Raw genomic sequence first — 27,543 nt, forward strand, 5'->3', positions numbered from 1 at the left:
CTGCATGAAAGAGTGCTAGACAAAATAACTTATTATCTTAGAATCCTGCCTTTGGGGATTCATCTCTTTTAGTCTCTAGAACAGTGGGTAAAGGGAGAGGGGAATATCAAGAATGTATTTTAGGACACAGATTGACCAAAGAAGCATCGTCTGCAATTTACGACTTAGCAGAAATTGGTGTTAAACTATTTTTAATGATTAAATAATTACTGAATTGTCTTTACTGTTTTAAATTTTATTTTTTATTTTTTTTAATTTTTTTTTTAATTTATTTATGATAGTCACAGAGAGAGAGAGAGAGAGGCAGAGGGAGAAGCAGGCTCCATGCAGGGAGCCTGACGTGGGATTCGATCCCGGGTCTCCAGGATCGTGCCCTGGGCCAAAGGCAGGCGCCAAACCGCTGCGCCACCCAGGGATCCCTGTTTTAAATTTTAAATGTGCTTTTCTTTTTTGCTTTGTCTTGTAAACAACCTTGCTCCAGTGTGCCCTAGGTTTCTGTCCATGGAGGCTGGGGGTAGGTAGGTGGAGAGCAGGAAGGGGATGGATTGAAATCTGTTAAAAAGAAATGCAAAGGCAAGTTCAAAACTTTATATTAACTTCTGTCATCACTTTTTGGCCTGGGAAGAGAGTTTCCAAATTCCTTTTTCTCCTGCTTTTACATATCAATTGCTGTATTTGGAGGATTCAGCTCACAGAATTCTGTAGTAAAGGAAATACCCCAGCCTGCTCTAAAGACTTAGCTGGAATCAGGAAGAAAGAAAATGAGATTAGAGGATTTTTCTTTTCTGGTTTCAGAGACGTGGGAAGAAGAGAGAGAGTGGGAGAAAAGACAGTGAAGTGGTCAGATTGGGTCTTTCCCCCTTTCTGGGCTCAGATGTAGAGAATGGACGTGGGTCATATGTGACCTGCTATGGCAGGAGTGATACTAAGGGAAACAAGGCCAGACACTATAAAAACCAAACCAAACCAAACCAAAGCAGAACCAGAACCAAAAAGCGAATGGCAGTGTGGTCAGGCAGCAGGGTCTCCCCAAGCTGCCGCAGGACCCGCTGAGGGGCCCACCCAGGCCGACTTAGGTGACATAAGCATTGCTGGGTGGAGGCCAATGGGGGATATGGTGCAGGGGTCTGCAGCTGGGGAAGCCAGGTGAGGCGGAGCCCCAGGAGCGCTGCGGGACCCCCAAACCACAGAGGGGGCGCCCCCACCTGCACTGCGGTCCCGGGCCAGCAAGAGGCGCAGCGCCCAGCGCACGTGCCACCCGAGGCCCCGGCTCCTCCCTCCCGCAGCCTCCCGGGTTCATCCAGGAGTCAGCTCAGGTGGAGGAGGATCTGGGAGGATCACACATCTTTCCCGTAGGGAGACTGGGCAGCACTTGCGACGGTTCAGCTGATTCAGACATTTACCTTGTTTTCCTGCTACAGAGCTGCTGGAGGGTGGGAGAAAGCCCAGGGGAGTCAGAGACCAAATAAAGGCGCGTTTTCTCTGCACGTCCAGGTTGGGCTGAATTTTGGAGCTTCGGTGCATGCACTCCTCCCCAGCCCCCCAGCTCTGGCTCAGACTCACGTTGCGGGCTGCGTCCCGGTCCGCTCCGCGCAGCAGCATCACCCTCACCACCTCGCTGTGGCCCATCTGCGACGCGATCCACAGCGGCGCCGTCCCGTCCTGCCGGCGAGGGGACACGCTTGCTCCCACCAGGCCACCCGGCAGCCGCCGAGCAACAAGGTACCACCCGCAACCAGCCCCCCGACGACAAATGAGGACGGAGATTTTAAGCCACTTACACAGAGGGGCGTGTGGCAGTGCCTGGACACGTGCGCCAGCGTTCGGGTTTGGGCTTATGGCACAGCCACTGAATGGCAGGATGTTTTAGCACCTAGTGTGGTGCTCCAGGGCACGGAACTCAGAGCAGGAAGCCAAACCTAACAAACCCGGGGAGGAGAAGCCTGCATGTCCTTATTTTCCCCTAGATTCAGTCAGTTTGTTTGCTTTACTGATGGGTTGACACAGCACACCCTACTGAGTGGGGGCCCTCATTCCCACAGAAGGGAGGGCAGTTTTTGGTGAGGGGATGTGTGAAGGTCAGAACTAAAGACATTCCTTCAACTCTTCTATCCTGTATCTAGAATCCCCCACAGTCACATCATTTTTAGGGACTTTGGTTTTAGGCAGGATGTGATATGGTTTCTTCTGGGAAGGGATGCCCACTCGTGAGTTATAGCAGGCCGGCATTTTTGGTAATATTGTCTGTGTATCGTTCCCCCAAAGAGCCTGTTTATGGGAGCGCTAGGCCATGAAGCGGAAAGGGGCTGCTCTGGAGAAAAAGTGACACATCCAAGGGACGGAGAAGGGTTTGACAGGAGGGTGGTTCCTGCTAGACACAAAGAGAAAAACAGAAAACCCTTCTAGTGCTGGCAGTCAGCTCTATGGAGAGAGTGGGAGAGGCAGAGGTCCGACCCAAGTGTCCATGTTCTCCTCCTGGGCTGAATCTGGGTTAGGTAAGCTAGGGGTAGTAGAAACACCCAGATAAATGACGAATTCCAGATGGAAAAGGATTTTCTCCTGTTCTTGGGATGGAACCCAGAAAAACTGCAGAAAAGTTGTACAGCTTTTTGTACAGCTTTTGTACAGCTCTGATCTTAGCTGGTGCCTGAGAGAACAGAAATGGGTGATTTCTCAGTACCCCTGGTCTGCATCAACTAGGATTCTGCGGCACCCAGGAGTCCCTGCCTGCCTGTGGGAAATCAGAAGTGCTCAGTAACGGTGGCCAGAAGTCAGCCTGAAAGTGGGAAGATAGGTCATGATCTCACGATGACAGGCCAACTAGGTACTCACAGACAGGATACTCATAGCAGGATACTCAAACAGACAGGAAAGGCTGGACAAACCAGTACAGGACCAGATGCAGTGTCCCCACGCCACCTGAATGCCAGGATGACAGTTTGACCTCTGAGAACTTAGGCCATTTTGGAAGGAAGGGCAGGAGGAGAGCAAAGGAACCAGAATTCTCTAAACTTGGGCTTTGAGGTAATGAAGGTAATATGGCCCCATGGGAGTGTTTTGGCCAGATAAGACTGAGTTACTCATCGGTGGGAACAGGGGCTGAAGAGCAGGATGATTCAGTCGGAGAACACAGAGTTTCATTTTCTGCTGTAGCATATCATTTCAACTCCAGTCTACTAGCAGGCACAGGATTATTGCCCATTGCCATCCCAGCAAAGGGACAGAAGACAAAGAGGCCTGAATGGGGTGGTGGGTGGTGGCCAATCAGGAGCCTGGAAGGATCCAGGCTTGCTGTGGGGTGGTAAGAGGACACTTACACCCCTGTGTTTTGGGAAAGATGGGGAAGAGATGCTGAATGAAACAAAGGGCAGAAGACAGATGAACACCTAGAGCCACTTCATGCTTTTACAAGGGCCTCTTGGATATGTTTTTAAATCTGCATGTTATTTGTTATTAGCAATTGAAATAATACCTTAATTAGTACTTTTGTTTAGAAAGCATGTCTACATTCATTATTTAATTTGATTCTCCCAGTTCAGAATCATTCATTCATTTATTCACTCAACCAACCAACTGTTATTAAATATCTTCTCAGTCTCTGGCACAATACAAAATAAGACATGGTCTCTGGTCTCATAGGAACTCAGTCTAGTGAAGAAGAGACATGGCAATTTCAGGATGATTACAGTGCTATAGTAAAGTAGGGATAAAGTGCCCAAGATGAACCAGGAGAGGGGTCTGCTTACTGTGTGGGAGTTATGGGGGTCAGCTTTACCATTAGGGTTTGAAGGAGGACTAGGATTTTCCTAGGTGGGGGGTGGGGGAGGACATTCCTTGTAGAAGGAAGAGCATTTCCAGTCGAAGCGGCTTGGACAGGTGTGGCTGGTTCAGGCAGGGCAGGAAGTCCAGCGTACTGTGGCCCACAGGATGTGTGCTGGAACAGGGGTGAGGGTGAGAGACGGGAAGGAGGTGCAGGGAGCAGGAGAGGGAGGCAGGGTACTGGAAGCTCTTGCCCCTCTTTGCCTGCTCTGGGTTCCCTTGTTCTTTGTCACTATCTCCACCAGGGGGCAGGCAAGGAAAGGCGGCCAGCAACAAAGAGGCTGGCGGGTGCCTTCCAAGGGCTTGCTTGTTAGTAAAAATGATCTTAATTGATACTAATGTGGAAAAGTGCTAAGAGGTGGTACATTGGGAACAAATATTAATAGCATCGATTCATAACAGTAATGCTAACACTGAACTTTTATCACTTGAATTGCAATAGTCATGGTAGGTGGAAAAAGAAGTCCTCGCTTCTGGGTTATGAGACCTGAGCCAAATCACTCTGAGCCTCTGTTCTCTTCTGCAAAAACGTTGGCATCCCAGAGAAACTCATGAATGAGAAAACATGTAGGACAGTGCTGAGCACAGGACTGGATAGCGGGTGCTTAGAAAAGACAGGTCACTGAATCTGCATATTTACCATGAAAAACAATAAACACCTTAATTTGTACTTTTGTTAACAAAACACTCCACATGCTTTATTTGATTTTTCCAGTTTTCCTGTGAGATAACTGATTCAACAGGTAGGAATGATTGGTAAAATGAGATTTGGGGTTAAACCCAGGAAGTTGAATGTGAGTTGGAGCATTATTGTCAAATCAAAGTACTTATTAGTTGATTATCTAGTTTGTGGAGAGAGGTTTTCCCCTTCATCTGTACACCTCAATTCCTGTTTTCTCTTATTACTATTATAAGGGTCAGAGTCTTCCTTATAAAGAGGACTTCATAATGAAAATGATAGAAATTGAGTCAAGTTGGCTCCTTTTTGTGGAGTTTTGAGAGAACTGGAATAGGAAAAACATTAAAAAATATATATGTTTTTGAATACTTCCTGACAAAAATCTATAGTTTTGAAATTCAAAACAAATAAATTACAGTGAAATAAATCACAGTAAGTTAGGACCTCTGTGGCACCTTTTTAAGAAAAGGAAATAGGACACTTAGCTTGAAGAAGATGAGATTCCCAGGATTATGACAGCTGTCATTTACTATTTGTGTGCAAACCAAGCAGAAAAGGATTTAGATCGATTCTGCACACCAACTGGCACCAAAGGGGGCTGGTGGGTAAAAGCCACTTGAGACTTTGACTCAGTGTAAGACAGTGTAGTAAGAGCCGGTTAAAGATTCAATAGTAGTAATGGGTCCCCCATGCTGGAGGGGTTCACCAGTGGCTGACTGCCACTCAGCAGGACTGTGAGAGAGAGGATTCATGTATCTGATGGATGATTACACAGGTGATTTGTACAGTTTCTTCTGACCTGGTTATCCCTTGCTCCATTTGAGATAATATTTTCTAGTAACTTCTAATACATTTTTATAGATAGATCATTGCAGGAGACGGAGTGTATGACATGATTTGTATCAGAAACGAAATGTTAGATCATTTTAGTTAGGCTCCTAAAGATTATTTAGAAAAAGTATTAAAACTATTTTCTTCCATGGGAATGAGACTATTTAGTGGCACTAGCTCTTTGCTTCTGCTGCTTCTAGTCTTCCCACTCAGGCTACGTCCATCTATATGCTCAAGCCAGACAGAAAGTCTTGGGAACCAATTCATTCTAAGCTGGAGGCCCAAGAGATATAAGGAATCTTGTCAATAGCAGAGGGGGTTCAGTACTGAGACAACTTTGGTACCAGCCTTTCCCTGACCTGGAGCCCATTTCTCATAACTGGGTCCCGCTTGGTAGCCCCAGGCCAGCAAACAAGTCTGTAAAAGGTGTTACCAGATGCCTGCATTGCCCAGCCTGACCTCATTCTCCCCACCCACAAGTGATCAGACCAAGAGGATGGGCAGGCGGACCAGTCCACTGTGGTGTGCAGAGCCTAGTGGCAACAATGACATCACTCTCCCAAGAGTTTGGTAGTCTGACCTATGAACTTAGGGACTATATACAAGATGAGTAGGCAGGGAATGCTAAAAACAAAGGAGTGGGAAGAGAGAGAGGCATGAAGGGACTCTGAGATGACAGGGACTACATGGCTCACGAGAGAAAGAGTGCAACCTTGATATCTGATGAGTTTTCTACTCCACTGAGGCCTGGATGAAATAGAAATCATAATTGCAAAGGTACCATAATTATCCTGGTTTAACAGATGAAAACAAAACAAAACCCTGGACTACATCAAAATAAAAGCTTCTACATAGCAAAGGAAATAATCAATGAGACTAAAAGAAAAAAGCCTAATAAATGGGAGAAGATATTTGTTAATAACCTATCCAATAAAGAGTTAGCATCCAAATATATAAAGAACTTATACAACACAACACCCAAAAAACAAATAATCCAGTTAAAAAATGGGCAGAAGACACGAACAGACATTTTTCCAAAGACCTACAGATGGCTAACAGACACATGAAAAGATGCTCAACATCACTCATCATTAGGGAAACGCAAATCAAAACCACAATAAAACATCACCTCACCCCTGTCAGAATGACTAAAATCAACAACACAAGAAACAACAGGTGTTGGTGAGGATGTGGAGAAAAAGGAGCCCTCCTGCACCAGATGCAAACTGGTGTAGCATCTGTGGAAAATAGTATGGAGGTTCCTAAAAAAATTAAAAGTAGAATTACAATATGATCCAGCAATTCCACTACTGGGTATTTACCCAAAGAATATGAAAACACTAACTCGAAAAGATATATGCACCCCTATATTTATTGCAGCATTACTTACAATAGCCAAGATATGGAAGCAATTCTAGTGTCTATCGATAAATGAATGGATAAAGAAAAAGTGGTATATATACACAATGGAATATTAGCCATAAAAATAATGAAATCTTGCCATTTGCAACAACATGGATGGACCTAGAGGGTATAAGGTTAAGTGCAATAAAGCAGTCAGAGAAAGACAAATAACACATGATTTCACTCATATATGGAATTTAAGAAACAAAACAAATGAGCAAAGGAAAAAAAAGGACAAAAAGACAAACTACGAAACAGACTGTTAATTATAGAGAACAAATTAGTGGTTACCAAAGGGGTGGGGGGAGATGAGTTTGATAGGTGAAGGGGATTAAGAGTACTTAATCACCTACTGTGATGAACACAGCAATATACGGAACTGTTGAATCACTATATTGTAGATCTGAAACTAATATAACACTGTATGTTAACTATACTGGAATTAAAATAATAATAAAAGAAACCCTGAAATTCAAGGAGTGTAAGTGACTTGTTCAAGGTCATGCAGTTAGTAAGGAAATAGACTGTGTTTCATTTCCTTAAGTATTCCATATTCCCATAACTCACAAGCTACTGCCCACCCAGAGACCTGGATCTGGTTCCCTCTCTGGCTCTTACAGTCTTCCTGGGACTGGTGTCCTGGCCCTGAGTTTAGGCCCTATATCTGAGCCTTGTTTCAGTTTGCAGCCACTGATCACTGTCTTCCGCCTTCCAAGCCTCATGGAGCTCTGCTCAAACTATGGGGTATCTTCTGGAGTCAACATACCTTTCCAGAGTGCCTACCATGTGCAGAGGGCATGTAAGCAGTGGGGCCTCCCTGTTGCTGTTCACTTCTACCCCCAAGCCCTCAGGACCCTGAAACAATCCATTGGCCCTACTCTCTCCCATTGCTCACCATTGGGTTCACCCCCTCCAAGCTTGCAACCCAGGGGGCCTGTCACTATCCAGGTCCTAGCATTTCTGCATGGAAGTGCAAACAAGGCGCTAGGGAGGATGCTTTATGTGATGGCCTTTCTGTCTGGCTTCAAAGAGATCCCATTAGCATACTGAAAGGACTAGTTAGGATGAGTGAGGATAGTCTAAACTCAGCCCTGGGTAAGCCCTCAGACCTTTACCACTCTGAAAGTACTGTTTAACAAGGTGGACGAGTTGAGTTGGGAAAAGGAGATGTCAAAGCATTTTGTTGATAGAAAAACAGACTAAATAAGCCATTTTAGCTGGTGATTAAAAAGGCTTGATGTGTCTCTATTCTACTTGCTGTGGTCACACACATAGAACTGAAAAGGAGTTTTTAGCTTGACCATAGACTACAATGATCTCTGTGACTCTTGACCTTTTTCACCTAGGACAAACTAGGAGGAAGTATTTTTCTAGTTTCAAATCAAGAGCTTAGTCTTTCCAAAGTCTGCTTATGGCTTTGTGATTCTGATTCCTTTTCACAGATGTCCTAGAAAGGTTTTCAGGTAGTTCATCTGTGATAGGGTTACACAGAAAAGCCATTCCTTTTTTTTTTTTTTTTTAAAGATTTATTTATTTATTTATTTATTTATTTATTTATTTATTTATTTATTTATTTATGATAGACATAGAGAGAGAGAGAGAGGCAGAGACACAGGCAGAGGGAGAAGCAGGCTCCATGCCTGGAGCCCGATGTGGGACTTGATCCTGGGACTCGATCCTGGGACTCCAGGATTGCGCCCTGGGCCAGAGGCAGACACTAAACTGCTGAGCCACCCAGGGATTCCCCAGAAAAGCCATTCCTGGGGAATGTTCAGATTCCCTGTAGCTCAGAGCAAAAGTCAGCTGAAGAACACCAATGCAACTTCATTAACATCCTGTCACACTGTGCCAGAAAATGTCAGGACCCCATAGAACAGCAAGGAAAAATAATAAATAAGATTTATCTAAAAGCATTAAAAAAATCAAGAAATGAAATCTGGCATATATCCTTGTCTTTATTTATTTTATAATTTTTTTTAAAAAATAAATTTTATAAATTCAAGACTTTTCTGACAGTGACTCCACGTGTCAGCTGAGATTTCAGAATTAAACACTGGTTTCCAAATGCCCTGCTGATGCTACTACGCATTGGCCATTTTAATGGAAACTATGAATTATACTTTTTTTTTTTTACCTCCTCATAACTTGTGACAAAGTTAGATGGGACTACTATCACTTTGCCATATTTATGACACTGCTTGTTTTCTAGGAGGGAGTAAAATATGCAGAGTTTATACTTTTTTTTCCCTGCAGAGTTTAGAGTTTAAAAGAAGACAGAATTTGGGCTAGTCTGACCTGGCCAGACAACCTCTCATTATCAGCTCACGGCAGGTAATAAAAAGATTATGGCTCGAGAGTAGTTAGTGGGGTACATGTATCCTCTAAAAAGGAAAAATTCCATTTCCTTTTTTCTTCCAAAGCTATTTTTATTTTATAAAACACTCTTTTCCTGAATAACAATCTTTTCAGAGCTGAACTCAATTCCAAACAATTGCATGAGGTGCAGTTTTCAGAGGGCATGTCACTTGCTCCCTGATCCAAGGAAGGGATCCTCCCACTGCCGGACTAGGTCATCTACTTTGACCAGGTCATGCTCATTGTGAGGAATAAAAGCAGCTGTAGGGGTTGTGGCCACCATGGCACTGTTGGCTCACTCTTTAATTTCTTGGCTTCAGCATCGTCGTATAACTCAATCTAGATTTGAGTGCCCACAATCCATGCACTATTTGAAATATAATCTCTTATATAAACTTTTTTTTTTATGAATAGTACCTTAGGCATATGGCTAATACAATTTATTTCACAATTAGATTTGTCAAAGTGCTAGAAATTATTTCAGAAAGATGTGCAGATAGAAAGGCCTGATAATCTTAACAATCTTTCATTTCTAAATTCATGGTGGTACCCTCAATAATGGCCTCCAAATCAAGCTCCTGCAATCTGGGATGCCTGCATGGCTCAGTGGTTGAGCCTCTGCCTTCAGATCAGGGCATATTCTTGGGGTCCTGGGATTGAGTGTCCTCCCCTCATTGGGCTCCCAGCAGGGAGCTTAATGCTCCCTCTGCCTATGTTGCTGCCTCTCCCTCTGTGTCTCTCATGAATAAATAAATACAATCTTAAAAAAAACCCTCCTGCAATCTAAAAATTACTAATTCTGCTTACTAACTTTGGCAAGATGAAACCAAAGTTAAAAGTCTGATTCAGAATCAATCAACAGTTTCAAAATAAGAAGGACCTGCAAGAAAATATTAAATTCCTGTCCTCAGATGTCAATTCTGGCAGGTATGGAAGTACAACATTTTCTAAAAGCTTGCTTTCCCAAGAGTATTCCTGGAGCCATCTAAATCTAAGAATATCTTTAAAAATCTTAAAAATTTAATCACATTCATAGCAGTATCTAATATATATATGTGCAGTGCTTAAGAAACACTGATTAAGTATTGGATAAAACGGTTATTAAAAAAGGGGGATCTGGAAGAGATGTCAGGATCATTCTGCCCAGTCTCCTAATTTTCAGATGAAGGACGACAAATCCAGAGAGGCTGATTCACATGTTCCAAACCACACAGTTATTAGCAGAGCTGGATCTAGAACTCAGGACTCCTGACCTCAAACTCACTGTATCCAAAGGCCCTTTCCCTTCTTAGGTTCCTATGCAATTGGACTTCTAAAGACTGATGAAACCTGGGGCCAAGAGCTCAGACGAATCCTCCCTACATGAACATATAGGCATGTGTTACATTACACATCAGGTTATATTACTGGCAATCTGCCTGCGTGTCATACACTGGTAAGAAATCAGCTTGATTTCTCCCAAGAAAAGTACCTTTAAAGTGATATTATTTTAATCTGAAATGTTTTGTTAAAAACAAATTAATTAGTGCAGAAATCATCCTATATAAGAAAAGCTAATTATAATGCCTTAGATTTGGATGGCTCTTTACCATTCATAAAGTGTGACCTATATTACCAGGTGGTTCTGTTCCTTTAAGTATCAATTGATTCGCTGGGTGTTGTTAGCTTGCTGTTAGTAAATTAAGTCTACAGTAGTGTTCTGATTGTGAGAGATGAAGGGGTGGAACCTACTAATGATTTCCAGTTGACTAATGCACTCCTCTTTGGTGTGGTGGAAGAAGAAGCGGGGTAAGAGATAAAAAAGCAGCTTATCAGTGGAGGGACTGGGCAGGAGCAAGGCTACCTGACTCACATCTATTTACCTATGTCCCAGGCTAGCCCACTCTCACGACATCACTGCAGCCATAATTTATTTAACAGGAGGCGGCCAAGTATGTACTTGACTTCCAACAGCCAACACCGAAGGTTCAAAAACAGTAAATGGTGAAGTCAGCTCGATATCACAGGCTTTCAGGTGAGCCCAAAGCGAAGACCAGGAGAAACCCTAATCTAGGATTAGCTTCATCACAGAGGCAAAAGGGTTGGAAGATGCCCTCCCTGCCCCACCGCTCATGCATGTGGACATTACCTGCCTTGGCTGGTTGACTTTTGCTCCTGAAGACAACAATAATCGAATAACATCCAAATAACCACCTTGGGCAGCTAGGAAGAGTGCAGTGGCTCCGTCCTGAGAGGTGTCACAATGAAACTATTCAAATAATCTGTCACGTTTATTTTAAAAGACATTCGATTAAAAGTACATACGTTTTACTACAACTTTCCATTTCTGTCCCCTGCTCTGTTTTCATATTAATGGTTAGTGTTTTATTCTTTGAAGAATAGTTCTAACATATCACAGTAAGTCTGGTGGAAAGGTAAAGTTTCAAAGAGTCTTATCAGGATAAGTTATAACAAATGTAATGACCATTCATTCTACAACATCTTGACCATGGAACTCATGATCCACCCACTTGGCAGGAGCACCCAGGCTGTCCAAATAGCCAGTCATCATTTTTCTCTTGTCTACACAGACTTCTCATTACTTGATATCTCTGCTTTCATTATGTGATCTCAGGGTTTATCCCCTTTTTCATTTGTTTCAAAAATATGTACATGTAATAGTTTCCCACTTCAAGTCTTTTGTCAATTAAGGGTTTAAGTGTTAGTTTAAAAACAAACACAAAATCAAGTCTATAAATAAAAAACAACGAACAAGTCCTCAAAACCTATTTGGTATGTTTTTATGAATCAGAAATAAAAGTGTCCTTTTAATTAAATTTTTCCTACCCCTTTCTCTTTCTTGCCCCTTTATCCACATGCAGTTTTTCCAAGATTTGAAACAAAATATGCTTTCAGAAAAACTGTCCTGGTGAGACTGTCCATGAACTTGCTCCCTGACAGCCCGGCAGATACCAACACCACTTGCAGACAACTAAGAAATCCTGCATAAAAGCTCAAAGCAAGTGTTTGCCTCCAGTTTTCTTTAGTGGCTTTTTGTTTTATTTTGTTTTGTTTTGTTTTTCATTTTTTGCTGAGTGTCTATGTCTTGTGAACATTTCTTCTTTTTATAGACATGTCATTGGTAATGTCAACAAATACAGCAGTCAGTTCAGAAGCATGCATCCTCCCCAGATGCTCACTTCACATAGATAGTATTCATAGAACGTGGTGAACTTCATTATTTTTAGACTGCTGTGGAAAACCCAAGCACATCCTAGTGGAAAACACCTAGCTAAACCAGTTAATTACCATCCCTCCCATCAGAAATGTTAACCACAAGTTAAAATACAAAGCTCTTTTCCCTGCAAGTCCAACCAGTAGAGGGTGCTGGATTTCTAGTGGGTGACAGGTGAGCTGCCAGACTTCTCCTAAGGCAATCATTAAAAAATTACTCAGCCTGTATAGATTTTTAAGCAGATGTTTGATATGGGGATAAAATGTTCAGCTGCTCCTTACCGTGTTGCCATAGAAAATCCACTGCGCTTTTAGCAGCTGTGAACTCTTGGAAATGTTCTCAAATGGATATCTAAGCATTGCGTTCTCAGTGCACATTACAAATTTCTGTTCTTAGAAGCCTTCAGGAGTCATTGACTGGGGATCCTCCATGTTTCAGTTGTCTTTAATGGAAACATTTACATTTGGACTGTTTGGGTAAGGGTAAAAGTCTTAACATAAAATGGAAATTTCAGTGCACGAGATTTCTTGAGCCACTTAATAACAGAGAGGAATTTACTACAGGAATGGGCTCTCCCCAAACCCTACATTTCTAAGATTCCATGCCACTCTAGTGAGCCTTCTAGAAGAATGTTATCTAACAGTACAAATTTGCCAGTCAATTTGCATTGCTGACTATTAACAATAACAGTCATTTTCAGATGAAAATCACAACTCACTTTCTTTTTCCGAAGACGTGGGCTCTTCAGATTCAATCACATATATACACACACATCTGCTCATTCATGCTCTCAGATATACTTCATTATAGACAGCTGGAGAAATAGCCAAAGCTGTAGACCTATGTTTTTTAGACTTGGCTACACATCAGAACCATCTGTGGCCCGGCTGTGCCCTCAGAGATTCTGGCTTAATCTGGAGGAGGCCTGGAAGTCTTTTTTTTTTTTTTTTTTTTTAAGTTCCCCATGTGATTCTAATGGTAGCCAGAGCTGAGAATCACTCCTTCAGACCTGTGTCAAGTAATTCAGTCATTCAAATGTGAAAGCCATGGGTTCAAAGGGTGTTACAGATTTTGAAGTGCAAAAGGGGTAATGCTAGTTGCTAGGTATGATTTGTCCATTAATTGTGTAAACTCAGGAAAGGGTGTTCACATGGAAAAGTTCACATCTACACATCTCACTACGCATCTATGAAAGTATAGTGCCATAGGACTGAATGTCTGGTGGTAGGATAGCCTAAAATATGATTCCTAGGTAACTGGCAGTAGGAATCCTTCCACTCCTCATTAGGAGACTCTATCAAAAAAAAAAAAAAAAAAAAAAAAAAAGAGAGAGAGAGAGAGGGAGAGACTCTATCAAGTCACTTCATCTCCTCATATGTATGTATTTTTTTTTTTTTAGTTCTGTTCAAATCCAGAACTAAATCTTCCATAAGTCCTATGGAATTATAGTGACAATGGGTAATGTGCTAATTGTCCATTAGCTGTAACAGACCCACAATAGCCTTTTGAAGGTCAATGGTGTGCATGTACTTCATAGTTGTTCACACACCCAACCTCACTTCTCTTCCAAATAACTTGATTTTTCCTTTATTTGTGCTCTTCCTCCTAGATAACTCTATACCAGGAGCGTTTTTTTTTTTTTCCCAGCAAGTCCATTTTCTATGCTTGTTATGAGTATGTGTCACATGATTTTTGATGATTCTAACTCCATAAGTTATATGAAATATCTCATATGTACAAGACACTTAAAAAAGTAGAACAAAGATGGGTAAAGAAGATTATGTATTTCTTCATAGAAAAAGCTCATCTGATTAACTTTTTTTCTTTGATGTCTCAGATTAAAGTCCTACTGTTCATTAAAATATTTTTGAAGTTGACATTTCCGGCATCTAAATTTAGACTGCAATGCTATGTGTGTGTGATGAGGGGATAGGTAAGGGTCCACCTAACGTCCTCTTGAAAATGCACTCACATAAAGCTGGTCGTGGATATTGGCTCCATGTTTCAGAAGGGTCTCCACAACCTGCATATGCCCATACTGACTGGCAGCCAAGAGGGCTGTGCCCCCATCCTGCAAAATATAAACACATTAGAAAGAGTGCAGACACATATTTACCAAGCAGATGCTCTTCACAGAGGGAAAGCTTTGGAAAAGATTTTTTTCCCATAGATAACAACAAACTCACTTTCCTTTTTCATCTCTTTTTCTTTATAATCATAGCATGGTTCGTCCTAAAGACATTGTGCTGTACATGTGGATGACTTGCTTGGGATAGATTTACTGGACTATTTATTTATAGCTTACTGGACTATGTTATTATGAGTAATTCCCCAAGTCAAATGCAGAATTGCTTCTTTGTATCTCAGTAAAGGAAACAAAGAATAGAAAGTCTGTACCAATCAGTTCTGTGTTGGAATTACCCAAATAGTCTCCTGTGTCTTCTGGCTAGAGACCCACTTGACAAACGTTGGCTTCTCTCTGTGGTTCCCTCCAGCTGTGGGCCTCTGAGATTAAGGAGATTTATGAAGTAACCCCCTGGGGCTATTGTCTTCAAGGGTCAAGGTATGCATCCATTAAGAGTAGATAACTACAGCATATCCTGTGTACCTCTCACCATCCTGCTTAGCATTTTCCTTTGAACATGTGCCAGTTTGTCCAGATCTCTTTTAAAATGTGGGCCCCAGAATTAATCAGAGCACCAAAAAGTAGATGTGGTCTGATGTGGAATGGGACATTCCATTGTTCCATCTACTCTACTTTTATCTAGACAGCCTAAATTAGAATTAGCTTTTATGTCAACCACATCACACTACTGACTCACTGAGTTTGTGGTCAATTGAAACCCTTGATGGTTTTTCTCAGGTGCTGCAGCCAAGGCATTATCTTTTCCCATCTATAATTGCGGAGCTGTTTGTTTGGCTCTGTGAATTGGTATGTGGACATCTGCGCTAATTGTAAATAATGCATCCACATGTCATCTGGCTCTGAAATACAAATCATAACTATAAGTTAATGTGGTTTCTAAATTTGGGCAGAGTGTTTATCCAAAATGCCTGCCCTCCAACTCCAACCCTTACAGGGTCTGATTCTGGTGAGGCCCAGGAAATGGCTCTCTGACCAGTCACATGAGGGCACTGTGGTATGAAGGAGACAGGTGGGCCTCACTTGAGAAACGCTGTCCTAAGAGCTCCCTTGACACAGGCTGTGTGTGTGTGTGTGTGGGAGGGGGTGGGGAGAGGGCACTTGAGCTGTGATTTGAAGGGTGGAGACTGGAGGACAGAGACTGGAGGGCTGCGGCCAGTGGTGGGGGCAGGTGTATGCTGGGGGGGGTGGTAAGTGGGCAAGAAGAAATTGAATAGCAGCAATGAACCACAGTTCCAACTTTTGTTCTGTCCATTTTCTCTTTGCCTAATGAGATGGGAGAATAAAATACCTTAGAGCTGGTACCTTTAGTTTTTATTGTTTTCTTTCTTTCTTAAGTAGGCTTATACCCAGACACTTAATTGACTGATCCATCCAGGTGCCCCTGTACCATTTGTTTATTTGTTTATTTTTAAAGAGTTTATTTATTTATTTATTTGAGAGAGAGAGAGCACAAACAGGGTGGTGAGTAGGGGCAGAGGGAGAAGTAGGCTCCCCTCTGAGCATGGAGCCCCACGCAGGGCTCCATTCCAGAACCCTGAGATCAGGACCTGAGTTGACGGCAGAAGCTTAACCGACTGAGCTACTAAGATGCCTCTGTACCTTTTACTTTTAAACACATATTTTGGGGGATATCGCTTTAATAATGATGAGAACAACTGTTGAAACAAAAGCAGTTTTGATGACATGATCATATGAAAACTCAACGCTTCTCGACACTCTCTTCTTTGCATGGAAAGTTCTTGGGCACCTGCAGCTGATCTAATGGAAACATCTGGAATTGTGCTCTGGGCCCCATGTTCCATAGATTTCTGGGACAGCACAAACTGGCTCATGGACAAAGGCTTTGAGCCAGTATTCACTGTTAACCAAGAAGACTGAAGCAGCCACATGGTGGTGCATGATCATTCTGACTTAGTTCATAGACTTGAGATTTACATTTGTAGGACTTTACTTTCCAATTTTAGTTGTATTACTTTTATAATGAAAAATAAAATGAGAATTAATATAAAAATATACACACATATTTTTGTGTGTAAAATACTGTATATTATATTCAGCATGTTTAGAGGCATGTGTACAGTCTAATAGCAGGTTCAAAACAGACCAATCCTATCTGAAATTCAGATCTACTTAATAGTCAACATCTTAACAGGAAAAAAAGAAACACTGGAAACTCCCCTGATATCAAAATATCACATACGATGGATTAAGATAGCCTAAAAGATTCCAAGAAAGGCAAGTTTCCAAGAATTTTTTGGTTATGATTAGGCTGGAAATAAGCTGACAATTACAAAAATGTTAGAGCAGTTCAAATTCTCCTACTATAAACCGTTATCATGTAAAATGATACTGTGAACACAAAATTGATCTTTCTGCACCCTCAGTTTTCTTATCTGTATTTCCAACATGAAGAATCAATGACTATTTTAAAGGAAGAACCTCATTTCCTTGCCCAACTATATAAACTGTAATCATGTATTATGTATTTCAGTGAGAACATCTCAGAAAGTAAACTGCCACAGTTTACTTCTTAGAAATCTCTCAGATTCACTAATAGTGGCTTTGACACTTTGACAGTTGTTATCAGAACACTGGGATTAACAGGGAAACTATAAAGCACCTGGTATTGTATCTATCCTGTTAACAAAATTTAGTGTCTCAAAGTAGGAAGCTACCAGTGCAAGACAGAATCTAAATAATTCCCCAAAAAATTATGAGCCCAGGGTAAAAATGTCATTTTTTGAACTGAATTCTTAGTACTACCTCTGAACCATTACAAGTAACTTTGTAACCATTACAAGTAAACCCACTGTCTTAGGCTTGAAAATCTTGTAAAAAGAGAAGCACAAATTCATATCATAGATGGGAGAGACATGAATATTCATGACGGCCAAAATTCTTCAAGAAGGTATGAAATCAATAAAGTTCTCTTACTTTGGTCCTAAATTCAGTGGATGCTCCAAATTCAAAGAGAAATCTGACGACGTCATTATGTCCTTGCTGGGCAGCAAAGAACAGGGCAGTTGGACCTGACTAGAAGAGAACAAGCAGCTGATTTTAAGACATGTAGTTACACTGCATTTGATTTATACATTTGCAAACAAAACAATATTTTTATATGTGAGCCTTATAACCTACATTTGAACTGATTATTTTCCTTGTTCAGAGAAGTGAGAAGATGAAAGGAGAACTTTATTGTTGGTGAAATGTGATGAACGGTGGGCCCAAAAGATATGGCCCTGTCCAAATTTTTGGAACGTGTGAATGTTACCTTCTGTGGCATATGATGTGATTAAGTTAAGGATTTTGAGAAGAGGCACTTATTTTGGCTCATCCTGCTGGGCCATAAATCCAGTGACAACTGCCTTTATAACAGCGAGGCAGAGACACATTTGACACGGAGGAGAGGAGGAAGCAATGTGGTCATGGAGGTGGACATGAGGGGAATGTGGCCACATGTCAAGGAATGCCCACAGCTTCCAGAAGCTGGAAGAGGTGAAGAATGGGTTCTCCTCTGCAGTCTCCAGAGGGGGTGCAGCTCTGTGGATACATCTTGAATTTTCTGGCCTCCAGAATCCTAAGATTTCTGTTCTTTGCAGCCACCTAGTTGGTGGTAATTTGTTATAGTGGCCACAGGGACTACCATGCTTGGTAACATGGGCATTCATTCATACAGGGAAGACTTCCCGTAGAGTTCTGGTTACAGAGTTAAGCAGAAAGTAGAAAGTGACCAGCACAAGAAAGGATCTAAGTAGTTCACTCAAATGGACTCAAATAGTTCTGATTTCAAATTTTAAACTGATCAGTGGTACTGAGACACTAGCATCCTTTCTTCCCAGCCATTTTTATAGGCCTACTCAAAGAGTGGTAGCCAAATCATTGTGTGATATGAGCAAAATCATCATACTGCTCTTGGGGGCAATATATATTTTTCACATAAAGATGCTCTTCAGTGCTTTGAGCAGGGATAAAGCTAACATTATATTTTCCCAGGCACAATGAGGAGAAAAACCTCCTTCCATGGCTCACCCAGAAGTATTAAAGTGGTAGGTTCTCACCCAGGTGGGAGAAGCCAGGAGGAGCATGCCCTAAGGGTTACTGATCACTCTGAAGCTTGTTCTTAAGTGAGTGTGTACATGTATGTGCATGTGTGCATGTGCACATGACAGAGAACAAGGAACCCAATCACTGTGGCAGAACACAAGCCAATACCTTCCCAGTTGTGACCTTCTATATCAGGCTATGCTCTCAACCAGACATTGCCCTGGGGAGGCACAGGTAATATGATTGTTCCCAGAGCCTCTCTGCCTCAATGCAGGAGTGATTTTCTCCTTGGTTCCTACAGAAACAAGTGGGAAGCATCTTCTCATTGTTTTCCTACAGTGGAGGACACTGACTTCCAGAAACCTGATGATGTAACTAGGTCTGGATGAAGAAACGGGGCTAGCACAGGAAAATTCTCATCTTCTTAATAGACATTAAATTTTAGACACTACCAGAGATAATTTATAGAAATTGTTCCTTCACTAAGAACAAGGATTTTTCACTAAGATTTTTCTGATATATTAAAACATCATATCTATAGCAGTTTGAGTCCATTTTGGACATACGTGTACTATTAATCATTGTGCACATGAAAGTAGCAATCTGTAGACAATACAAGCCAGACTTGAGTGAATGAAGGTCTTAAATGCATGTGCTTTACTACTGCAACTCAGTGCTTAATAACAACAGCATATACAGCTCATATCCCTGAGAGTTTTAGCCAATATTGCTGGTTCTCTCAATATTGCTAATTGTCTCTCTGGATCATTAGCTTCCTGTTCTAACAAGTTCTGTAAACCTAGATAGCCATCCTAAGAAAACAATAATAGGTACTTTTTCCAGAAACAAGTATTTTGACATGGATTAAATGGAAAAATGAACCAAGGTAATAATAATAATAATAATAAAAAGAATGAACCAAGGTAGAAGCCTGCTATATGAGTAACTTCCATAGCACTCCATAATAACTCTTTGCTTACAATACAGATGAGGTAAGGCTGGGGACTCTCTTTGGCAGCAATATCACCGGAGGCTGGTGTGGCCTCCGGAAATTTAGGGGATCACTGGGAACTCACATAGCATCATCATTTGAGCCACAAGGTTACCTCTAAATTGGGCACACTTTGGTTAAGTCCTAGAGGGCCATTTTGTTTAATGCACCACAGGTTTCACATCCAAGAATATTAGCTGAGCAATTGGAACGAAAAAGATAAATATAAAACCATAAAAAAACCATACATTGGCTGGAAAGCAAACAAATGTTTCTCTTCTCTTAGTTCTTCACAGTTGTTCTGAAGATATTTTCATGTGTGTGGAACTTGCCCCTCAGGATAAAGTTTTTTGAGTAAGCAGATCTGAATCATATTGTTTTCATTACAGAAAATCTGTCTCTTCTTTAAAGTTATACTAAACCAAGACTGGAAAGCATAAAGGAAAAACAAAAAGATTAGGGTAATTTCAAACTATAATTCTAAATGGGCCCATTTTCTTTCCAGAAGAAAATTAGCTGCTGACGTGAAAAATAGCCTGAAACAATGGTCCAGTGTTGTGAAAATTGCTCAGAAGAATCTGTCTGTGAGACTGACTGGATTTGCTATAGCCTTTCTGTATGGCTCCTCTTAATAGATCAGGCTTGCTGGTCTAGGGCTACAGAGAACCAGACTCCAGATTCTATCCATCAAGTGTCATTCTTCCATGTCTACAGGCAAGGAGACACCTCAAGGGGAGAGATTTTAGATGCCTCATGGAATATCTAGCCCTCATACATGGGGCGTCTTAAGTTGCTTTACTCATGGGTAGCAGGCCAGCCTGGAAGATGGGGCATGCTGACTGATGAAAATTTGGTTGATGAATCATCTTTTCTGAAACAACTGTAGAGGAGGCCCTCAAATAAGAGTGGATCAAGGAAAATCAAGTGCTCCAGTCTGATTTGGAGCTTGCCCCAGGGTGTCATCTTGGGTCTGAGTCAGTGTGGACTGAGGGGTAAAATTCACTTTAGGGATGACCTGAGGCTATAGCTGTGTCTCAATAAAGGTTAATTTATAAGGCTCTAGATCAGCTCAGAGATAAATGGATCCCCCTCAGATCTGCTCCCAAAGTACGTGAAAAGGCCCAGCCTCCCATCACTCTTATACGTTGGACCAAGAATAGATCTTCTAGCCAGACTGAACTTCCAAGATGGCCCTTGAATGAAGTGTGGGAACAGGCTCACATTTTAGTCCAATGTTGACCACATGGCTTTTTGGGGGACAGCTTATTCAATATGTGGCCAGTCAGAGAAGCCCTGTGAACTCATGGTTTGATGAGGATGGCTGAGATAATCTAGCAAGTCAGCCTCATTAAGAACAGGTTGGTGACCCAATCCTTCTAAAAATATAATGATCTGTATGAAAATCCTAAAACTTCTATAGCACCTCATCCCAATGGAAGAAGGAAGAACTGATTTAAGATTGAGGGGAAATGTATGAGTAGTTAGGGAATGTGCTTAGAGGTTTGGTTACTTCAGATTACAACACATGCTGGAGAACATCATTCAACCGAAGTACAACCAATGTCCATTCCTGGGCCTTATTTTAGGCACAGGAAAGTCTGAAATCTAGGCTTCAATGCCATGTAGGAAAAAAGCAATGATTACTCTTGTCTTCCTTACCAAATCACAACTGTAAAAATTTTGAGTCTCTGTCACCTGGGTCATTCTTATTCAAGCATAAACCTGACCTACCTCTCTCTGGAGATTGATGTCTGCTCCTTGCAGAACCAGTTCCCTCACACAGTCTATGTGACCGGCATAGGAAGCGACCATGAGAAGCGTGGTGCCATGCTAGTTGGAGGACAGAGAGATCGGTTAGGCCATCATATGTCAGAGACCGTTCTGGAGAAGAGGCTGTGGAGATGTCAGCTCCACTTGGGACATGTCCAAGTACAAAATTTCCCACAGTAACAGAAGTGTCTCATGAATAATCTTATAATGCCGAGTAGACAGGGAAAAGCAAAGCAACAAATTGCTGAGGGTAGAATTTTCAATTTAAAAACTCATTTCATTCCATTATCTTCAGAAATGCAGTCCAAATGAACCATAATTATTGCATTTTAAGGCAGTTGGGATGTAATGGTCTCATTTTATGGTTCATATTAAATGGTTCCTGAGCCAAAACAGTTATTAATGTAAAAATGGGTTAAGTGGTACCAGTTGGTTTTCTCAGTTTAGAAGTCTCTATTTTAAAACTGATTCAGGTAAATATTAAAGGTATCTCAATGAAATAGGAGACTCCAGTAGTCAGTCAGGAGCCCTGGGGTTCAAGTCTGCCTCTGTCATCAATCAACAGTATAACCTGGGAAGGTTGCTTATAATTCCTGGGGTTTATAGTTTAATTTACAGTTATTTTTGAGGGCTTGGAATTGTGATCTTGACCACTACCTCTGCATATGCAGCAACCTGTCTTTCTGGGGTGGACAAGAAAGAGAAGATGGTTCTGCACAGGAGGAAGGCTTGCAAGGTATAGGGTGATAAGTGACTCTCACAAGTCTTGCTTTAATTTCATCAGTGGGATTTTGTAGGAAAGCAGTAGAGTTGAGTGGTCACTGACACTATGATCTTGGGCTAGTTATGGAAACTTTCCAAGGCTCACCCTCCTTATCTGTAAAATAGGGATAATAAAAGCATCTGCTGGATTAAGTTAAATGAGTAAACAAGATAACACAGGCAATGTGCTTAGCATAGTAATGTTAGACATTTTTAAAAAAGATTTTATTTATTCAGGAGAGACATAGAAGGAGAGGCAGAGACAAAGGCAGAGGGAGAAGCAGGGTCCTTGCAGGGAGCCCGATGTAGGACTTGATCCCTGGACACCGGGATCATGACCTGAGCCAAAAGCAAACGTTTAACCACTGAGCAACCCAGGCACGGAGGTGCGCCAGTAATGTTAGATATTAATTCAGTAAGTGCTAGATATTGAAATGTTATGGTATTTCAGTAAATGTTATCATCTGGCTTTTGTTGATTTCTGTGAATCTCAATACTAATTTTGGGAAAGTCTTGTTTGCTATGTATGAAAAGTACAGGTAGAGTAAAAAAAAAAAAGTTAATGGCTTCATAGAAGTGTTCTATGATATTTTTTCTACTTACATGTGATTGTATTTGGTAGTTGAATAGACATTTGTGTAGGCTATACCATTCATGATTAAGTTGAACACCTTTTTCTGTATTTCCCAGGATTAGAATGGCATGTGGAAGTTGGCATTACTGTTTTCCTCATGAATGTGAACACTATTTAGATTGCAGAAAGAAGGATCTTTTCTGGAGGACTGCTGAGAAGATGGCAAAGTAGGAAGACCCTAAGCTTACCTTGTCTGAAAGATACAAAGGGAGTATCAATAGCTATACAATGGGAGTTATAAGAAATAACACTCAGATCAGTGTAAATAACCCAGAAAATGACCTGAGGACTGGAAGAACAACGTCTACAACTAAAGGAAGAGAAGAGGTCACACTGGAGAGGGTAGGAAGGGCAGAGATGCAGCGGGGAGGTAAACAGACCACTGCTGTATGCAGAGAGAGGGGGTTGGGTGGGGAAGCAGCTGGGGAGAAGGGAAACAGATTACCACACCAAGGCACTGAGGAATCCACATGAGGATGATGAATTTCCATAAAATTTGCCTTTGAAAACTAGAGGGGCTAAATTTCATGAGTTCTTATAATCAGCAGGACTTAAAGCCTGGAATTTTACTTTTATGTACTTGTTTGTATTTATTTATTAAGATTTAAAAATTATTATTATTATTATCATTATTATTATTAGAGAGCGTGCATGTGCATGGAAGAGGAGCAGAGGGAAAGGGAGAGAGAATCTTAAGCAGGCTCCATGCCCAGTGGGGCTCTATCTCATGACCCTGAGATGATTATCTGAGCTGAAATCAAGAGCTGGATGCCACGCAAACACCCCTAGGATTTTTTTTTATTTTTAAGAAATCTCTACACACAGTGAGGAACTCGCACTCACAACACTGAGATCAAGAATTGCATGCTCTACTGACTGACCCAGCCAGGTGCTCCTGGAATTTGTAAAATCAGTGGCTTATCTCTGGGACAGGATGGAGGGTGGGAAGAAACTGAGTCCTCTCCCTTAAAAAGACAGCACCACAAACAGCCTACGGAGATACAGCGTAGAAGCAGCAGTTCAAAAAAATGCCTGAGGCATATGGGAGGGAGATTTGTTTTCTAGTCTCAGAGATGTACTGGAGGAGCAGGGATCACTGGAAGACTTCTTTAGGAACAGAGGAGCTGGCAGGCATCATTTCCTTCCCTTGCCCCCCCCCCCCCAACACCCCCAGCAAAAACACACAACCACCTGCAGAAACCAGCACGGCACTGATATTTCACTACCTAACTTGCTAACACCAATCCCCCACCCCCTATCCAACACCTGTGCATGTTGCAGATCTGTCCCCTCCAATGTGCTCTTGTTTGGAGCTCATTCAAACCAGGGACACAAGCCTGGTAATGTGCAAACACCTCCAGCAAGAGTCAGCACCACTACAAAGTGACTCCTGCTGTAGGGAGAGGGAAAGATAATTACACAAGTAGTCATATTGTGGCCCAGCGGTGGGATGAGGGCAAACAGTTGGTCTGATTGCTGGCCCTGCCTACCAATGAAAGAGTCTTAGGGGACAACACAGGGAAAGCACCCTGCAGTTTGGAGCTACTGCATCTCTGGAAAAACCTGGTATATGACTAAACTTCATTCTGGCCCATTAACACTACAGGGACCAAACACTGACCAAAACAGCAAGGAGAGCCATTGAAAATGCCTGCACTAAAGGAAAGAGTAGCTCAGCCACAGCAGCAAGGCAAAGAATACACATAGAAGACACCCCAGAAGTGCCAGGTTCTCATGAACAGGGGATACTGCACTGTAGGGCACTACAGGACCTCTTCTTCATAAGGCCACTACTTTCAAGAGTAGGAGATATAGCTGATTTTCCTAACACACAGACACAAACACAGAGAATTAGACAAAAATTAGGAGACAGAGGACTATGTCCCAAATGAAAGACCAGGACAAAACCACAGCAACAGATCTAAGTGAAATGGAGATAAGTAATATGCCTGATAGAGAACTTACAGTAATGGTCATAAAGATACTCACTGGACTTGAGAAATGAGAGGAGGACATCAGTGAGATCCTTAACAAAGAGATAAAAAAAGAACTAATCAGAGATGAAGAATACAATAAATAAAAAACACTAGATGCAGCAGACTAGAAGAAGCAGAAGAATGAATCAGTGACCTGGAAGACAGAGTAATGGAAATTAATCAAGCTGAGCAGGTGAAAGAAAAAAAAATATGCAAAATGAGAATATATTTAGGGAACTCAGTGACTCCATCACAAGCATAATAACATTTGGATTTATAGGGATCCCAGAAGGAGAAGAGAGAGAAGGGGGGGGGCATTTATTTGAAGAAATAATAGCTGATAACTTCACAAATTTGCAGAAGGAAACAGAAATCCAGATCCAAGAGGCATAAAGATCCCTTAACAAAATCAACCCAAGGAGGTACACTGAGACACACAGTAATTAAAATGACAAAAAGTAGTGATAAAGAGAGAACTTTAAAAGCAGCAAGAGAAAAAGAAGACAGTATGTAACAAAAGAAATTCCCTACGACTACCAGTGGATTTTTAACAGAAACCTTGCAGGCCAGAAGAAAGTGGCATGATATACTCAAAGTGTTAAAAAGAAAAAAATCTGTAGCCAAGAATACTCTACCCAGTTAAACAAGACAAACAAAAGTTAAAGGCATTTATGACCACTTAAACTAGCCATACAAGAAATGTTAAAGGTGACTCTTTGAGTGGAAAGGAAAGACCATAACTAAGAGTAAGAAAACCAGGAAACACAAAAGCAGTAAAAATAAATATATTTGTAAAAATGAGTCAAGGGACTCACAAAATAAAAGGGTGTAAAGTATGACACCATATACCTAAAAGTGGAGGTGGGGAAAGTGTAGAAGAGTAAAGAGTGAGTTCAAACATAAGTAACTATTAACTTAATGTAGACTACTATACGCAGAAGATGTTATATGGAAACTTAATGGTAACCACAAATTATAAAGCAGTAACAGATATTCAAAAAAGAGAAAGGAATCTAAGAGTATCACTAAAGAAAGCCAAGTTACCATGAGAGAAGAGGAAAGGGAAGGATGGAACAGAGAACTACAAAAATAACCATAAAACAAGTAACAAAATAACTATAAATACATACCTATCAATAATTACTTTGTATGTAAATAGACTAAATGCTCCAATTAAAAGACATAGGGTAATGGAATGGATAAAAAAACAAGACCCATTGGGGCACCTGGGTGGTGCAGTCAGTAAACACATGACTCTTGGTTTTGGCTCAGGTCATGATCTCAGGGTCATGAGATGGAGCCCCGTATCAGGCTCTGCACTGGGCATGGAACCTACTTAAAATTCTCTCTCTCCCTCTCCCTCTGCCCCTCCCACTTGTGCTTGCTCTCTTTCTCTCTCTCAAATAAATGAATAAATCTTTAAAAAAAAAAACAGAACAACAATATTCATCTATATGCTGCTTACAAAATTCATTTCACACCAAAAGACACCAGCAGATTGAAAGATGGAGAAACATTTATCATGCAGATGGATGTCAAAAGAAAGCCTAGGGAGCAATACTTATAGCAGACAAAGTAGACTTCGGAAAAAAACCATAACAAGAGACAAAGAAGAACACTATATAATAATAAAGAGACAATCCAAAAAGAAGACATAATAATTATAAATATGCAACCAACATGAGAGCACCCAAATATATAAAACAGTTAATAACAAACACAAAGGAACTAATTGATAGTTAGTTTAACACCTCACTGGCATCTTGGACAGATTATCAAAACAGAAAATCAACAAGGAAATGGTGGATTTGAATGACACATTGGACCAGTTGGTTTAACAGATATATTCTGAATATTCCATCCTAAGACAGTAGAACACATATTCTTTTCAAATGCACTTGGAACATTCTCCAGAATAGAGAATGTTCACATTACACCACAAAACAAGTATCAACAAATTCAAAAAGACTGCAGTCATACTATGCATCTTTCCTGACCAAAATGCTATGAAACTAGAAATTAACCACGAGAAAAAAATCTAGAAAGAGCACAAATACATGAAAGTTAATAAGATGTTACTAAATAATGAATAGGTCAATAAAGAAATCAAAGAAGAAATTTATTTTTATTTATTTATTTTTTCAAAGAAGAAATTTAAAAAATACATGGAGACAAATGAAAACACAAAGGTCCAAAATCTTTGGGATGCAGCAAAAGTGGTTCTTAGAAAGACGTATATAGCAATAAAGTCCTACCTCAAGAAGCAAGAACAATCTCAAATAAACAACCTAACCTAACACCTAAAGGAACTAGACAAATAAAACAAGTAAAACCCCAAAGCCAGTAGGAAGGAAGGGAATAATAAAGATTAGAGCAGAAATAAATGATATGGAAACTAAAAAAAAACAACAGATCAATGAAACCAGAAACTGGTTCTTTGAAAAGATCAATAAAATTGATAAACTTTTAGCCAGCCTCATCAAAAAGAAAAGACAAAGGATTTAAATAAACAAAATCAGAAATGAAAGAGCAGAAATAACCAACACTACTGAAATACAAAGGATTATTTGAATTTCTAGAATTATATAACCTACCAAAACTGAATCAGGAAGAAATAGAAAATTTGAACAGGGCAGTTACTAGCAATGAAATTAAATCAGTAATCAAAATACTCCTAACAAACAAAAGTCCGAGACCAGATGGCTTCACAGGGAAATTCTACCAAACACTTGAAGAAGAATTAATACCTATTCTTCTCAAATTATTCCACAAAATATAAGAGGAAGAAAAACTTTCAAATTCATTCTGTGAGGCCATTATCCTGATACCAAAACCAGATAAAAGACACCACAGAAAAAGAGAACTATAGCCTAATATGTCTGATGAACATAGATGCAAAACTCTTCAACAAAATATTA

At 40.9% G+C, this 27,543-nt stretch overlaps 1 protein-coding gene and 1 long non-coding RNA gene across 12 annotated transcripts in view; one reads left to right on the plus strand and one right to left on the minus strand.

Annotated features, from left to right (window-relative positions):
• Positions 1–27,543, plus strand: part of LOC144315564 (uncharacterized) — a 66,583-nt gene that overhangs the window by 25,975 nt on the left and 13,065 nt on the right. The window contains exon 3 of the long non-coding RNA XR_013381285.1: positions 1,495–1,722. This is a non-coding gene — a long non-coding RNA (uncharacterized LOC144315564). The remainder of the gene's footprint in view (positions 1–1,494; positions 1,723–27,543) is intronic.
• ANKRD29 (ankyrin repeat domain 29) overlaps positions 1–27,543 on the minus strand; it is a 54,407-nt gene that overhangs the window by 11,529 nt on the left and 15,335 nt on the right. For 7 of the 11 annotated variants that reach the window (XM_077900279.1, XM_077900276.1, XM_077900274.1 and 4 more), the window contains 5 exons: positions 21,215–21,313; positions 17,383–17,481; positions 14,275–14,373; positions 11,217–11,315; positions 1,564–1,662 (listed from right to left, as the gene is read on the minus strand). In XM_077900279.1, coding sequence (XP_077756405.1) covers positions 1,564–1,662; positions 11,217–11,315; positions 14,275–14,373; positions 17,383–17,481; positions 21,215–21,313 — 495 coding nt within the window. The remainder of the gene's footprint in view (positions 1–1,563; positions 1,663–11,216; positions 11,316–14,274; positions 14,374–17,382; positions 17,482–21,214; positions 21,314–27,543) is intronic. The other 4 variants (XM_077900271.1, XM_077900273.1, XM_077900270.1 and 1 more) reach the window with 4 other exon arrangements.

The sequence above is a fragment of the Canis aureus genome, chromosome 6, assembly GCF_053574225.1.
Source record: "Canis aureus isolate CA01 chromosome 6, VMU_Caureus_v.1.0, whole genome shotgun sequence".
Taxonomy (NCBI): Eukaryota; Metazoa; Chordata; class Mammalia; order Carnivora; family Canidae; genus Canis; species Canis aureus.